A 12,905-nucleotide genomic window follows, 5' to 3' on the forward strand; every position below is an offset into this window, starting at 1 on the left:
TACTGGAGTTAGGTGGGGTCAGCCATGCTGGGAAGAACCGGCACACACCTGTGGGGGTCCTTGTAGTAAACTCGGGGTCAAAGTGGAAGGTGTCCTCAGGCCTGCCCACGGCTGGCTTGAATGGTGGCTTGATCTCCTTTCGGTACAGCTTCTGCAGGGAGAATGAGACAGATGTTGAGACCAGAGGCCACAGCAGCTCTCACACTTCTAAGATGTATGATGAGATGCAATGCAGATTCTGTTACTATATCCCACTGTGTCATAAAAACCATACACATAGTGTAGAAATTATTATTAAATGCAAATTACAAAAGATGTAGTTGGAGGTTTAAAGGTTTGGGGTCTGTTGGACATCCTCCAGTTTAGGGCAATGGTTTTCTAATTTGTTTTTGGCCACAGGATTTTTATCTCCAAGAAAACAGTACAGGTTAGCCGTGAACGCCAAACAAAGTAGCTGTGGGATTGCCACCTTGGAACCCACTTCAACACTCTGGGAACTGTGGAAACTGAGGCACAGAACACCCCTTGCTCACATAGCCCTTCCCAGTTCCTGGGCCATTGGCAAGACACAGAAGTCCCTCCCAGACCTGCTGCTGTAACCTGCTTTCAAAACCCAAAGTGTTTTTCCAGTCCTCTTTGGAGACAATACTGGATGAGGTAGTTCAAGAGCAGCGCATTTGAGATCTGGGAAGGTAGCTGTGGTATGGATGGTAAAGAAACAAGGGGATTGAAGGGCAGAGACTGGCAAGAAGGGGCTGTGACGGAGGAAGCAGAAAGTACTGGGAGAACTGAGTGTAAGGGTCACCTTGGAGACAGAGGGTGATGTCATAGCCCCATGGGAACACAAGACAACTGCAACCTCAGTGCTATCGAGGAACAGATACCTTGAGGAGCATCTCACTGTACCCACCCATTTAGGGCAGGGTTCTTGGTATGTAGTGTAAGCTGGCCTGGAATTTGCCAAGTAGCCTAGGATGGACTTGAACTTCTGGTTTCCTATCTTAGCTTTGATATCATGCCCTATCACCTTGGTAGTTATGGTGAATGTTTTGGGGGTCCAGTATCACAGCTGGGGAGTCATGGATAGTACGGATTCAATGTCTGCAGGCAAAATATGTCCTATTCAACTCCACAAGGGAAAACCAATCCTGTCACCTCACCAGGTAGGCAAACTGAGGCTAGGAGCTACGCAGCAAGTTCAAGGCCAAGGGTGAGTGGGTGGGGCTGAGAAGGAAGGAGCTAGACTCCAGAATCTTCTCAAAACACCGTATGCTCAAAACACAGTGCAACTGCGGTGAACATACTGGATCAAGCCCAAAGGGAAGAGGCTAGGATGCTGCTGACAGCCAGCGCCTGCCCTGGGAGTGGGGTGACGCAGAAAGGACAATATGGTCCCTGATCCAGGGTGATCACAGGCACCCAGATACCTGTGGGGAGCTATGGAGAAGCAAAAATTCATCCCAAGCTTGGATTAGAATTACTCTGTCATCCCACTACGGTGAATGCCTCTCATTAGGAGCAGAGAAATAGAAGGCCCGTGTTTTATGCGACACCAGCTCGGTTGGGATACACATCTCTAGTGGAGGTAACTCTGGGGGGAAATCCCATAGCAGGGACCTCAGAGTAGGACCTAGGCCTTGCCAGGCGCTGGCAGTCTACTACTCCTGTCCAGAAATGTCCAACTAAACTTCAGATAGGCTACTAGGAGGAGAAACCACCGCTCCTGAGAGGGGTACTGGGAAGTGAAGTGGGAGGAGGTGGGGAGAGGTAGAAGAGGAGAGAGGGGAAAAAGGAGAGAAGGACAGGCAGCCTGTACAAGAGCCAGGTCTATTACTTTTATAAGGGGACTGATTTACACAAGGGCTTTCCATTTAGAGACAAAATGACGAACAACAGAACTGCTTAAGCCTGAGAAGCAGCTTTGGCTACGAAAGGGGGAGCTAAGCATTGATCCCTCAGTCCACAGGGACCTCAGTGTGGAGAAGGCTGAGCTCTTACAGACGCCTGCCACCATTCCTCAGCTGGACCTCTGCCCTAGGACAATCCTCCTCAGCAGGACTGCCTGCTGACGTAACGCCTGGAGATGTGGTTGCCCAAACTGTCCCTCTTTCAGGGCAGTCCACACCAGAAAGCATCACCTCAGGTGGCCATGATACCCACATTACCTGGCTTGGCTCCCCCCCCTCCCCCCCCCACACACACTCTGTCCTTTTTGGTCTGATCATCAACACTGTGACTGCACAGTCGGGTTTGTGAAGAAGCAGCGTGACAGACATTATACACACCTTGACACCCTTTCCTCTCTATAGGAAGCACTGATGTGGGCAAAGCTGGCTGTGGGTCTGTTAGCCTATGACAGATGGACAGACAGGGCACTCACCCAGCATTCCATAGGGAGACTGATGCTCAGGAGCCCCACTGCATGAGAAAGCTTAGCTTTACTTCTGCACATTCTGACTCCAGGGACACTTTCTTGGTCCCAATCCTACCATCTGCTTTGGTCAGCAGGGCAGGGGTTCATGCCCTTATGTCATCTAGACAGAAACAGCAGTGACTGGAGCACAGCGCATGCTCAGCCAGGGTGCCGAGAGATCGCTGGGTCAAGAGCATCTCTGACGAATAGAAGACACAGATGGTCCAGATGCTGTGCCGTGGGGCTCTGCTCAGTGATGCATTGTGCTTCACCCTGCATTATGTTCAGTTCACTTCTCTGCCCTTCCTATGCCCCAGAGCCCAGTACTGGAGCCACCAGTGGCCACTGCTGAATGATCAGGGACTGAGATGATCACACATCACAGCTGTGTGCTGTGAATGCCAGGTTGTATGGGGCATTCTGGCAAATGTGTCACCTCATGTAGCCTGATCCAGCTACAGAGAGGCAGCAGGAGGCACGTGACAGAGTGGATAGATCATTTGTCAAGGGACAGACCGTCTTCCTGAGGCAGGGCCATGCGTGTGTGTCACTGCTATGGCAGGGCCATCCATGATGTGTATGTATCATTGCTGGCAGCATGCCCTCTGCCCCAAGGTTGTCACAGCTTCTTCAGTGGTGGCGGCAGCAAGCACTGGGAAGCCTCTACCCCACGCCTTGTAGGGCTCTCTGGAGCAGTTGCTTTGTGCTACAGTGACTTCCTAGAGACTTCTCATGATCTTAAGGGCAGTTCTGTGACTGTTCTTGCTGCACACACATTCTGCAAAGTGCCAATATGTGCTCTTACTATACATAGCATAGCTTTGTTTCCCTGTGTCCACACATGGGTGGCTCTGAGGTTTTGCAAAGGGTGAGTGTGCTTTTGTTTTTTAGCACAAATTACTGTGAGTAGGTTGCTGTGAAGTAGAGTACAAGGAAGTTGGGGAATGGAGGGACGACCAGGACTCCGTGGACGGGCATTGAGGAAGAACACTACCTCTATAAGCCTGCCCAACCCAAGTGATGGTGCAAACCTATCTGGATCTACAAAGTCCCAAGACAGAGGTACCGTGGCCACAGTCCTCATGGGGACTTCAGAGGGGTGAACTCCCCTGGCACATCCACCACAGGAGGAAGTGCTGGAAATCCCCCTGCAGCAGTGGGAGCAGAGCACAAGATGAAAATGCTGCTGAGGTCCACAGTTAGGGAACACTCCAGCAGTACAGAGAATCGCTCACTACCCTCCACCTGCTCCAGCCGGTGCACAGGACAGCCAAGGGCACCAACAGCACATTGCCACACATAGAGCTGTCTAGGGTCTCAGTTTCTCTTCAAACCCCTCCACTCACAGAGAAACAATGTGCTGGGCCACGGATGGAAAAAGCACCACAAGCATGAGTCGCTCATATTAACAGTTAACAGCAGTGGCTGCCATGCCGGCAGACACATCTGCAAGTCCTTATGCCAAGGAATGGGCTTTGGCTTTGGCTGGTGGTCTGGAAACAAGCGATCTTTCAGGTACCTCCACCCTGCCACACTGGGACTAATCTGGTGCAGTACTGTTCTCTGCCCGTCTGAATGCCATTTTCACCCTGGGTCTGCTTGCTAGAAGCTGGCTGGCTGGATACCAATGTGGGCTGACTTGCTTACCCCGTGAGGTCACCTTGTGTGTTTATTTTGGGTTTGTGCTAATCCTGAGCTCTCAGCATTGCCTCAGCCACTGGGGAAAAGTAAACACAGCTTACATTTGCCGGCTCCACCGTGCTCTGCGCGAGCTTCCTGGTCTATAATTAACTTGTAATTTTTCACTTAGCTAGGCAAGCAGCACGGATGTTCAGAGGGCAGACCTGGAGCCGGCACTCATGTGCTGGGAGCAAAGGGCAGGCAGAAAGGCCAGGTAAATCACAGGGAGCTTCGACCCTCCACTTGCCCCAGCTAACACTGGTGACCCACACTCTGGTGGATGGCATGCTCCGTGCCCGCAGGTCATCAGATCCCCAGGAGACACCTGGTGGATGACAGATGTTTACCTTTACAATGTAGAAATATATGCTGGTAGGTTTGGGGTCACAGAAGGCAGCGGAAATCAAAATAAATAAACGACTGTTTGATCAGCTGCATCCTGGGGCCGCACCTGGATAACCTGTCCATGGGCAGGAATCTGATGCCTGCAAATGTCTTCTCCTTTGCCACCCTTAAATGTCTGCTGAAAAGACTCCTTGAGAACATGGGACTTCTGTGGTTTTCAGTGAGGTGATTTGCTCACGTCACGAAGGTGCACAGGACACACACGTCTACAGACTTCTTAAAGCATGATGTGCGTGTGTGTGTGTGTGTGTGTGTGTGTGTGTAGTGGGATCAGACTAGTTGTGGCCCTGCCATGGACGCACAGGGGTGGCACCAGGACAACTTGTGTGAGGAAGGGCAGCTGAGACAGAAGGGCAGGTCCAATTAGACCAGCAAGACATTAGCTACCAAGGCCTTCAGAGCCTGAGCACAGTTCTTTCGAAAACTGTTCACACCCGTGTTCTATGCTAGGCACCTCCTTCCTTCCTTCTTTCCTGTCTTGTCCTGGTTACTTCCTACTCGTCTTCTCCCTGCTTCTGTTCGCTCTGCACTGGAGGCTCACACAGGATGGCTATGTCTGAACAGCCACCACAGACGTTTCTCCATCCCTCCAGGCTCTGGTGGGTACTGTCTGTCAAGGGCAGGGTGAGAATATACATACATGGCCCTGGTGACCCAGAAAGGCCTCTATTAAAGCCAAACAAACTAAGACCAAATGCCGAGACAAACAAGCAACCCTTCCCCACGGTACTTTAGCTTGAATTACTTTCGAATTATACAGAAATACCAGACCCTAGTACAGGGACCCAATGTCTATGTTTGCACCAAAGGAACGTGGTTCCCCAGTAACAGAGAAGCAAGGCAAGCTGAGAGCCTGGTATGGTCTGTGGAAGGTGTCTATGGCTGCAGAGAGGATCCCACAGACCCGGGCTTCTACAGTATATACTAGCCCAGCCCTGGCACGGTGCGGTGATTAGCTTTAACTGTCAACCTGACACAATCTAGAATCACCTAGGAAGAGAAGTCTCAATGAGGGATTGTCTACATTGGCTGGCCTATGGGCATGCCGGTGGATGACTGCCCTGATTTAACTTAACTGATATGGGAAGACTTGGGCCACTGTATGAGGCACCATTTGCTAGACAGGAAGTCCTGACCTGCACTAAGAGCTGACGGATTGAGCTGTGTGCAAGTACAGAAGCAAGCAAACGACCGCGCGCCTGGGTTCTCTCTCCAGGGTTTGACTGTAGATGTAATGTAACCAACTGCCTCATGCTCCTCCTGTCTTGACCTTCTCCACAACAGAAGCAGAAGAACACTGGGTTCAAGACCCATCTGCAGCTCAAATCCTAGGAACCTCATTTTATAGACCCTGTGACCGCTGCCTGCTCTAGGATATCCTTAGATGGCCACTCATCAAAGTTCCTTCTCAGCCAGATCCTTTGAGGGGATGTACCCCGGGAGCCACTACCTGTGGGCATAGCTGGGGAGTTCCTTTCCTTCCCAGGTACAGCCACCAGGACTCCCTCCTCAAGCTAACTCCACCCCAGCCCACCCACTTCTGACTGGGCAACTCGCTTTCCACTCTCCAGCAGGGTCTTTGGAAGGAGGGCAGTACATATCAGAAAGAAAGGGAATTTGGGGGTTAATGCTCTTTCACAGGTACCACCCTGGCCCTGAGGAAACTTCTGGGACTCATCCCTCACCTTTTAACTACCCCTCAGTCACTCAGAGGCTCTTCCTCCCTGCCTCCCTCCCCTCTCCCTCCCTCCCTGCCCCCTCCCCACACCGTCTCACTCTTTCAAAGGGAGCTTTCTGGTGGCTCCCTGACCTGTTTAGAGGCCTGGGTCAAGTCTTCTATGTCAGCTGTTGTGACTTTGGCTCACATTCGAGGTGAGGGACAGAAAGGACCACTCATCACAAGCCAGTGAGTGATACCATGTGGCAGACTCAAAGCTAACGGGCATGGGAGCAGAGGGGTCAAGTCAGGGTCAGGAGTACAGGGCAGGTTTCCTACGGTGACACTGACGAGGAGACGGGGTCAGGGGGAGATGAAATGAGGGCTTGGGGAAGACAGGTCCAGGAAGATGGCTGGATGGAAGAGGCTGGGTTGGACCCGATTCTCCTTCCCGCTTCCTTTCCAGCCACCTTTTATGCAACAGAACCCTCTGGGACAGAGCACTGGGTCATTTGTTCACAGCTTCTCTCCCTTAGTGAGATCACTGGATCCTCAAGGTACAGCTCTACTTCATCATGGCTACCCCAGCCGGGGAAGCCTCGGGTGCACGCTTGAATCAACGAATAGGGAATGACTCATTGCAGACAAACCAAGGTATGCTGCCTGCCAGGCAGAGGAGATGCCCCTCGCCCCCAGGCTTGGTTTTCATGCCCCATATGCTGTCCTGATCACTCCCCAGGGCAGCATGAGGCCTCTCTGTGGGCCAGCTCCACAGTGGGATGACTCCTCGGCTCACACAGCCTGAAAGGGAGCTGTAGAGCCTGTTGGCGGACAGAGGGTGAGGTTTGGCTTTGCTTCTTTCTCCAAGGTCTTCTTTGGCTTTGGGGGAGGACTGTCTAATTTTTTTTTTTTTTTAAATTCTGCCCTTAGTAAGCCTTGCTCTGTTTGGTTTTATTGTTGTATTGTTTTAAGATTTATTTATTTTATGTATATGAATACACCATAGCTGTCTTCAGACACACTAGGATAGGGCATCGGATCCCATTACAGATGGTTGTGAGCCACCATGTGGTTGCTGGGAATTGAACTCAGCATCTCTGGACAAACAGTCAGTGCTCTTAACCGCCGAGCCGTCTCTCCAACCCCCACAGTCTAGTTTTTTACACTCTCTGAACACTTGCTGGAAAACACAGGCACCCTGACAATCCACCTGCACCCCTCTGACCTTACCTGAGAGCAGAAGCCTCATTCAAACAAGTTCTGTAACCAGAACTGCAGAGCCGGGGTTCAGAGACTCCCAGACTTGTTCATTTTGAATGGGGCTCAGGTAAGAAGGGGCTGGAGCTTCTGTGTGGCCCGTTTGTACCCTGTGCTCTCTGAGGTAAGACAATCGAGGACAGAAGAAGGGAGGGCAGGCAGCAGAGAGTAAACTTTACATGTAATGTACATTCTGCTTTTGATTCTCCCTTTGTATTTTGCAATGCTGGGGACCTCATACACGCTGGGCAAGATCTCCGCCACTGGGCTACACCCAGCCCGATGCTTAAACATTCTGTTAAGAAGCCCTCTGAGATAAAATAATCCCATGTGTGAGAGTTTTGTGCCGCACAGCACGGGGATCAGGTGACATGCCTCGGGAAAGGGGGAGAGCCCAGGAGGCTGTCAGAGGCAAGTCACCCCTGCAAGCCTGTCTATCATCGGTGTGCCTTCAGCCTCAGCAGCAGCTCTCATCAGCAAGATGATGGATGCTGTGGACCCAATGGCCAGGGTGCTAGCTAGGATTCTGGAAGACAGATGCTCACCAGTTTGCATCTCTCTGGGGAGACAGCCGTATCGAGCATGCTCACTCATAGGTGGATAGTCTGCATTTGTCTTGGACTCTTAGTGTAGGCAGAGGCCATGTGCACCAAGCAGCTGCAGTACCCCCTCCACCCTCTCCTTGCCCTGTGTGTAGAGTGGAGACCTCCACACATGACTTACATTCCAGTCTATGGTGACAAAGAACGGGTGACGTTTAATTTCCTCCACTCCATCAACACCAGCACCTGTCACAACACAGCAGAGAATAAATGTCAGCACAGGTCCGAGGCCATATGTCACCTCTGACTGCTGCTAATGCAGCTGTGGGGTAGACAAGAGCGTGCCACAGGGAGAGCCCTGGCTTGGTCTCTCTTTGAGAAGAAACTTGAACTTGCCCGTGGCCTTAGAGCCCGGGAAGCCCCCATTTGACTCCGAGGCTTATGACGCAGACACAGTCTGAAACAGAAGTAGTAAAGGAAAGGTAGGTATCAGGTCCAGACTTCCTGCTCCAGGTATAGGATGCCAGCATAGCCAAGAGAGGAGGAGCCGGTGGCTGTCATGGTCACAGGCCATGTTTACAACACCCAGAACACAGCATCAGGCCAGGTTCCTGGGACGTGACAAGGCACATCGGGGCCAGAAAGTGCATTGTAGAGCACCTGGCCAGGCTGTTGTAGCAGTTACCAGGGGGAGGAAGAATTCCAAGAAAGGACAAGGAGATTGGACAGAACCTGGGACATAGAGCCTGGCCTGGGGTCCTGTCTACCACACCTAATCCTCGCACACCGATCACTGTCACCTGGAGACAGTTTGTGGTTCTCTGATTTGTCCACCCACTGTGCCTACCTAACCTCTCCCCTTACTTTTGTGTACTGCATGGGAGCATGGGTTGGTAGGAGATGGTTGTGTGTGTCTGTGAGATCGTTCTGCATGTCCCTCGGTGCCAGAGCCAGCCTGGAGTGAATGGAGTTCCAGGGGAAACCAGGCGTGTGTTAAGCACCTGCATCTAATGTGAACCTGCGAGGGACGGTGTGTGTGTGTGGGGGGGGGGGGACTCGCTGTCCACTCTTTTAAACTTGAAATTGCTTCGAATAAAGTCTGTTAATTAAAAGCAAAGTCTAGGAGCTGAGGCAGGCAAGGAGCTCAGGCTCTGAGGCTGTGGGTTAGGGACATAGTTAGTCTCAGCCAGCTGGGAACTGAATCACAGGAGTCTTGTCAGTTCCTGTCCCAAGGGTGGGAAATGAATGTCCCCTCCCCCAATGCTGCGAACCAACCTCTAAGGCCTAATGGTTCTGATCAAAATCAGATGGTCCTTGAGCCCACACCCAGTTCCTGGAGCCCTGGGGGTGTGATGGGGGAAGTTCCTTCTTTGTCAGACAATTCTGCTCAGGCACCGTGAAGGTCAGCACAAGGCTATCTTGAGATGCTGTGGTGATCTGTCCTAGCTGGAGTCTTGGGGGGTAGAGCCATAAGTACCGCATGGCACATGCTCTGACCTTTCTGGTCCTCTGCTTAGCCCACAGCAGTGACATGGACTATCTCTCACCTCTCAGGTAGCTTGTCCAGGCCTTTGCTTAGAAAGCTCTGATGTGGCCAATCACACCAGCTTTTATTCACACACCAGTCTCAGTCTGTGTTTGGCCACTGTCACCATTTGATAGGAAAACACGCAAGAAAGAAAACCAGGGGAAGAACTCAGGTGTCCTGTGTCTACCCAGTGATATGTCAAATGTTACTTTGGGGACATGCACAGCACACATCCCTCCTGTGTCCCCAATGAATGTCACCCATTTTCCAAGGCTCAGCATGTACACTCTTCAGTGAGCATGCCTTGTCTCTGCTCGAAGAACCTCTGTATACGCATGGCCTGCAGTGCAGCCTGCAAGAATAAGGGAGACACGACAGAGAAGCTGGGGTTGGGTGCTTACCAATCTAGTTACTCTCCCCTAGAATCTGACACTAAGTTTCAGTTTTGTAGTCTCAGCAAAAAAGGCTGATGTTTTGATTGTCCCTCAGAAATTCTAGGCATTGAAGGAAGGAATCTGTAGCCAGGTCCTTAAAGTTTTGATGACCTTTAGAGAACAAACTTGGTCATTATTCTTCACACTAGTCTTATCCTCTCCTGGCATATTTTACAATAGATAGTAGTGGATTTGGCTCTGCCTTTATCTAGACTGAACGCACTTGACAAACAGCAGGGAGCGGAGTTCCGGGAGAGGAGGCTGGGAATGTGTTTGTGCTGAGGTGGGAGCCAGAGGTGCTATGTTACAGTATCTTGACCAAACATTACTCAAGCCTCCCCCGTTCCAGAAGGAAGTCTGCAAATCATCTCTTGTCACAGGCACTGACAGGACCCTGGAGTCAGAGAGAGACAGGCAGAATGGAGGACCATGTATCTCTCTTCAGGCTCCGTTCTTCTGCAGCAGGTTTCACAGGCAGAGACAGAGGACTGCGGGACCCAGACTTCAGCTCTGCCCATCGCCCCTCGTCACACACGCTCTAATCATGGTGGGTACTTTTCACATGGCGATGGCTTGAAGCTCGTGCTTCTCTAGAGCCGCATTTCTATACTTGATAAAGGCGTGAGGCTAATCAAGATCCATGCTATCCTGGAAAAGGAATCCTTCTGTCTGACACATCTAGCCAGGTCTTCTTTGCACTTGAACTCCTTCCTCTGATACACCCATTTCATCGGGACATCCAAATCCAGCAAACTATTCACAAGAGGTTCTGATATGCTAAAAAGATTTTCGCTGGCTTTAATTTTACTTTTGAAAATGGGTAATTCATAGATCTTCCATGTTTGTACTCACTTGTCCTTTCAGAATTGCATGGAATACTCCTGTGCGTGGAATACCCTAGGTAACATGCGGAATTCACTCTGCTGGTGGCCTGCCTCCCTCACCTGTCCTGACTGGCAAATCATCTGTATCCCAGGTGTAACCACCTAGAGAACTGTCCAGGACTGACAGAAACATGAGCTCTCTTCTGTATTTCTTAGCCACTAATATTCTGTTAGCACATCGTTTCTTTAGTTTTAAAGTGTTTTCTGTCCATTTAAATCTCACCCATGTTAACAACCTTTGCCCGATAATTGTGTCATGCTGAACTGCTAGGCTCTGTGTGTGTGTGTGTGTGTGTGTGTGTGTGTGTGAGTGTGCATGCATCCTATCATTAGATAGCCCTAGGTCTACTTGAGTTCTTACGGAATTCCTAGGGATGGTTCTGGGCTAAATCCAAATAAAAGCTTAGATTGTTTGTGAGGTTTGAGGATGCCATAAATGGTTCACGCATGACACCTGAGGACACAGAGGCTGGCAGCACTTCCTGTAGAAACTGGGATGAGGCCTCGGAGAGGAACAATGTCTGCCATCTGTCCAGATCCCTTTGAACAGGAAACAGAATGGAGACACAGAACCCTTGGGTGCATTTGAGCAGGGCTCAGTGGCTGCTCTAGACCATGTTCACCCCATCAGTGTGAGGATGGCACTGCCTGCCGAGCTCCTGCGTTCATGACACATCTAGCACCTTGCTGACCTCGCTGCATGCGCCCATGTGAGGACTCCCGGAACCTCTGGGAAAGCCTGAAGCTGCTCGTCAGGATGATTGGGAAGCTGCTAGCTCTGGAAAGATCGGGATGCAGGTTAACAGAACTGATGCTCCTTGTCACTCATCTGGTTCTGTGGCAAAAGCCAGAGCAGGAAAAAAAAGAGGTGGGGGGGGGCTGAAAACCAATCCATGCAGGTGCTGAGGTCATGGTCATTTCTACAGAGCTCCATGTAGAAATGAACACTGGACAAGCTCCCACAAGGAGAGGTACTTAAGTCTGAGGTGTGGTGGATGCACCCAGCAGACCAAGCAGCTACGACTCTGAGCTTCAGACTGGCATCTTCCTGCAGATCTTCCTGATTCTGACATACCCACATAGAATTCTACAGGGTGACTCCTATGCCCTCTTCTTTAGCATCAGGGGTCAGGGGGCTAGCCCAAACCCCTGACTCAATTTCTCACATTTTAGAATCCTCTTTGAGCTGACAGGATTTGGAAACTGTTCTCAGCTACAGATGCCAGGACGGTAATCTCCTGTAACTTCTGCCATGGGCATGTCCTTGATCCTCAGCCCAGACCAGTTCACCCAGACAGGTATGAGGAACTTTCCCCCCAAGGCTGCTGTGTCCTCTGCTCCACAGGACCTCTGTGACCAGAGGACCTGACAGAGCTATCTGGGGATTCAGGGCCTTGGTATGCCCAGCACTACAGAAGGTTCTCAGTACTCATACCCAACACTTGAGGACGGCTGTAGTTGGCAGATGGAGGCTTCCATGTGGGAAAAGAAGTGTGTGGTATAGAACGACTCAGTCAGCAAAGGAAAAGGCTGTGAGGTGGAGATGGCTCAGGCCTGGGACGGCTCAGGATGCGGAAGGGCAACACAGAGAGATGGCTGCTCTCAGGCATCCCTGCAAGCCGCAGCACCTCCCTGGCCCCAGGCACACTAGTCACACTCAATCTATTTGACACAGGACAGTGTTGTTTCCTACGTGCCAGGCGCTGCTATGCCTCCTGCGTTCATGACACATCTAGCGCCTTGCTCAAACTCTCTGTGCTTGCACTACAGGCTTGAAGTTACACAGCAAGTAAGCACAGACCAGGCAGGGGTCATGGCAAGGCAGTTGCTCCCTCTCCCCTGTACCCTGGCAGCAGGGCATGTGTATGCACCTCGGAGCTGTGTCTTCTGTATGCCACCCCACAACTTCCATTAATGAGGACCATCTGTCAGATCTGGGGAGAGCTTCGAGGCCAGCATATGAATAAGGGGCTCAAATGGGACCCTTCTGGATCCTGTCCTGTGCCAGGAAAGCTGTAAGGAACTATGCAGCATGTTGGATCTTCCTCTGGAGCAAGTGAGACAGTAGTATCTCTGCTTTCCACGGAGTGCAGAGAAGCCAGGAT

General features: G+C 51.2%; 1 protein-coding gene across 1 annotated transcript in view; it reads right to left on the reverse strand.

The window, feature by feature from the left end:
- The window catches only part of Rps6ka2 (ribosomal protein S6 kinase A2), a 134,051-nt gene that overhangs the window by 28,662 nt on the left and 92,484 nt on the right, over nt 1–12,905 (reverse strand). The window contains exons 11-12 of the mRNA XM_028782624.1: nt 8,136–8,200; nt 49–151 (exon numbers count right to left, since the gene is read on the reverse strand). Coding sequence (XP_028638457.1) covers nt 49–151; nt 8,136–8,200 — 168 coding nt within the window. The remainder of the gene's footprint in view (nt 1–48; nt 152–8,135; nt 8,201–12,905) is intronic.

This window comes from Grammomys surdaster, unplaced genomic scaffold (assembly GCF_004785775.1).
Source record: "Grammomys surdaster isolate TR1022 unplaced genomic scaffold, NIH_TR_1.0 810, whole genome shotgun sequence".
Lineage (NCBI taxonomy): Eukaryota > Metazoa > Chordata > Mammalia > Rodentia > Muridae > Grammomys > Grammomys surdaster.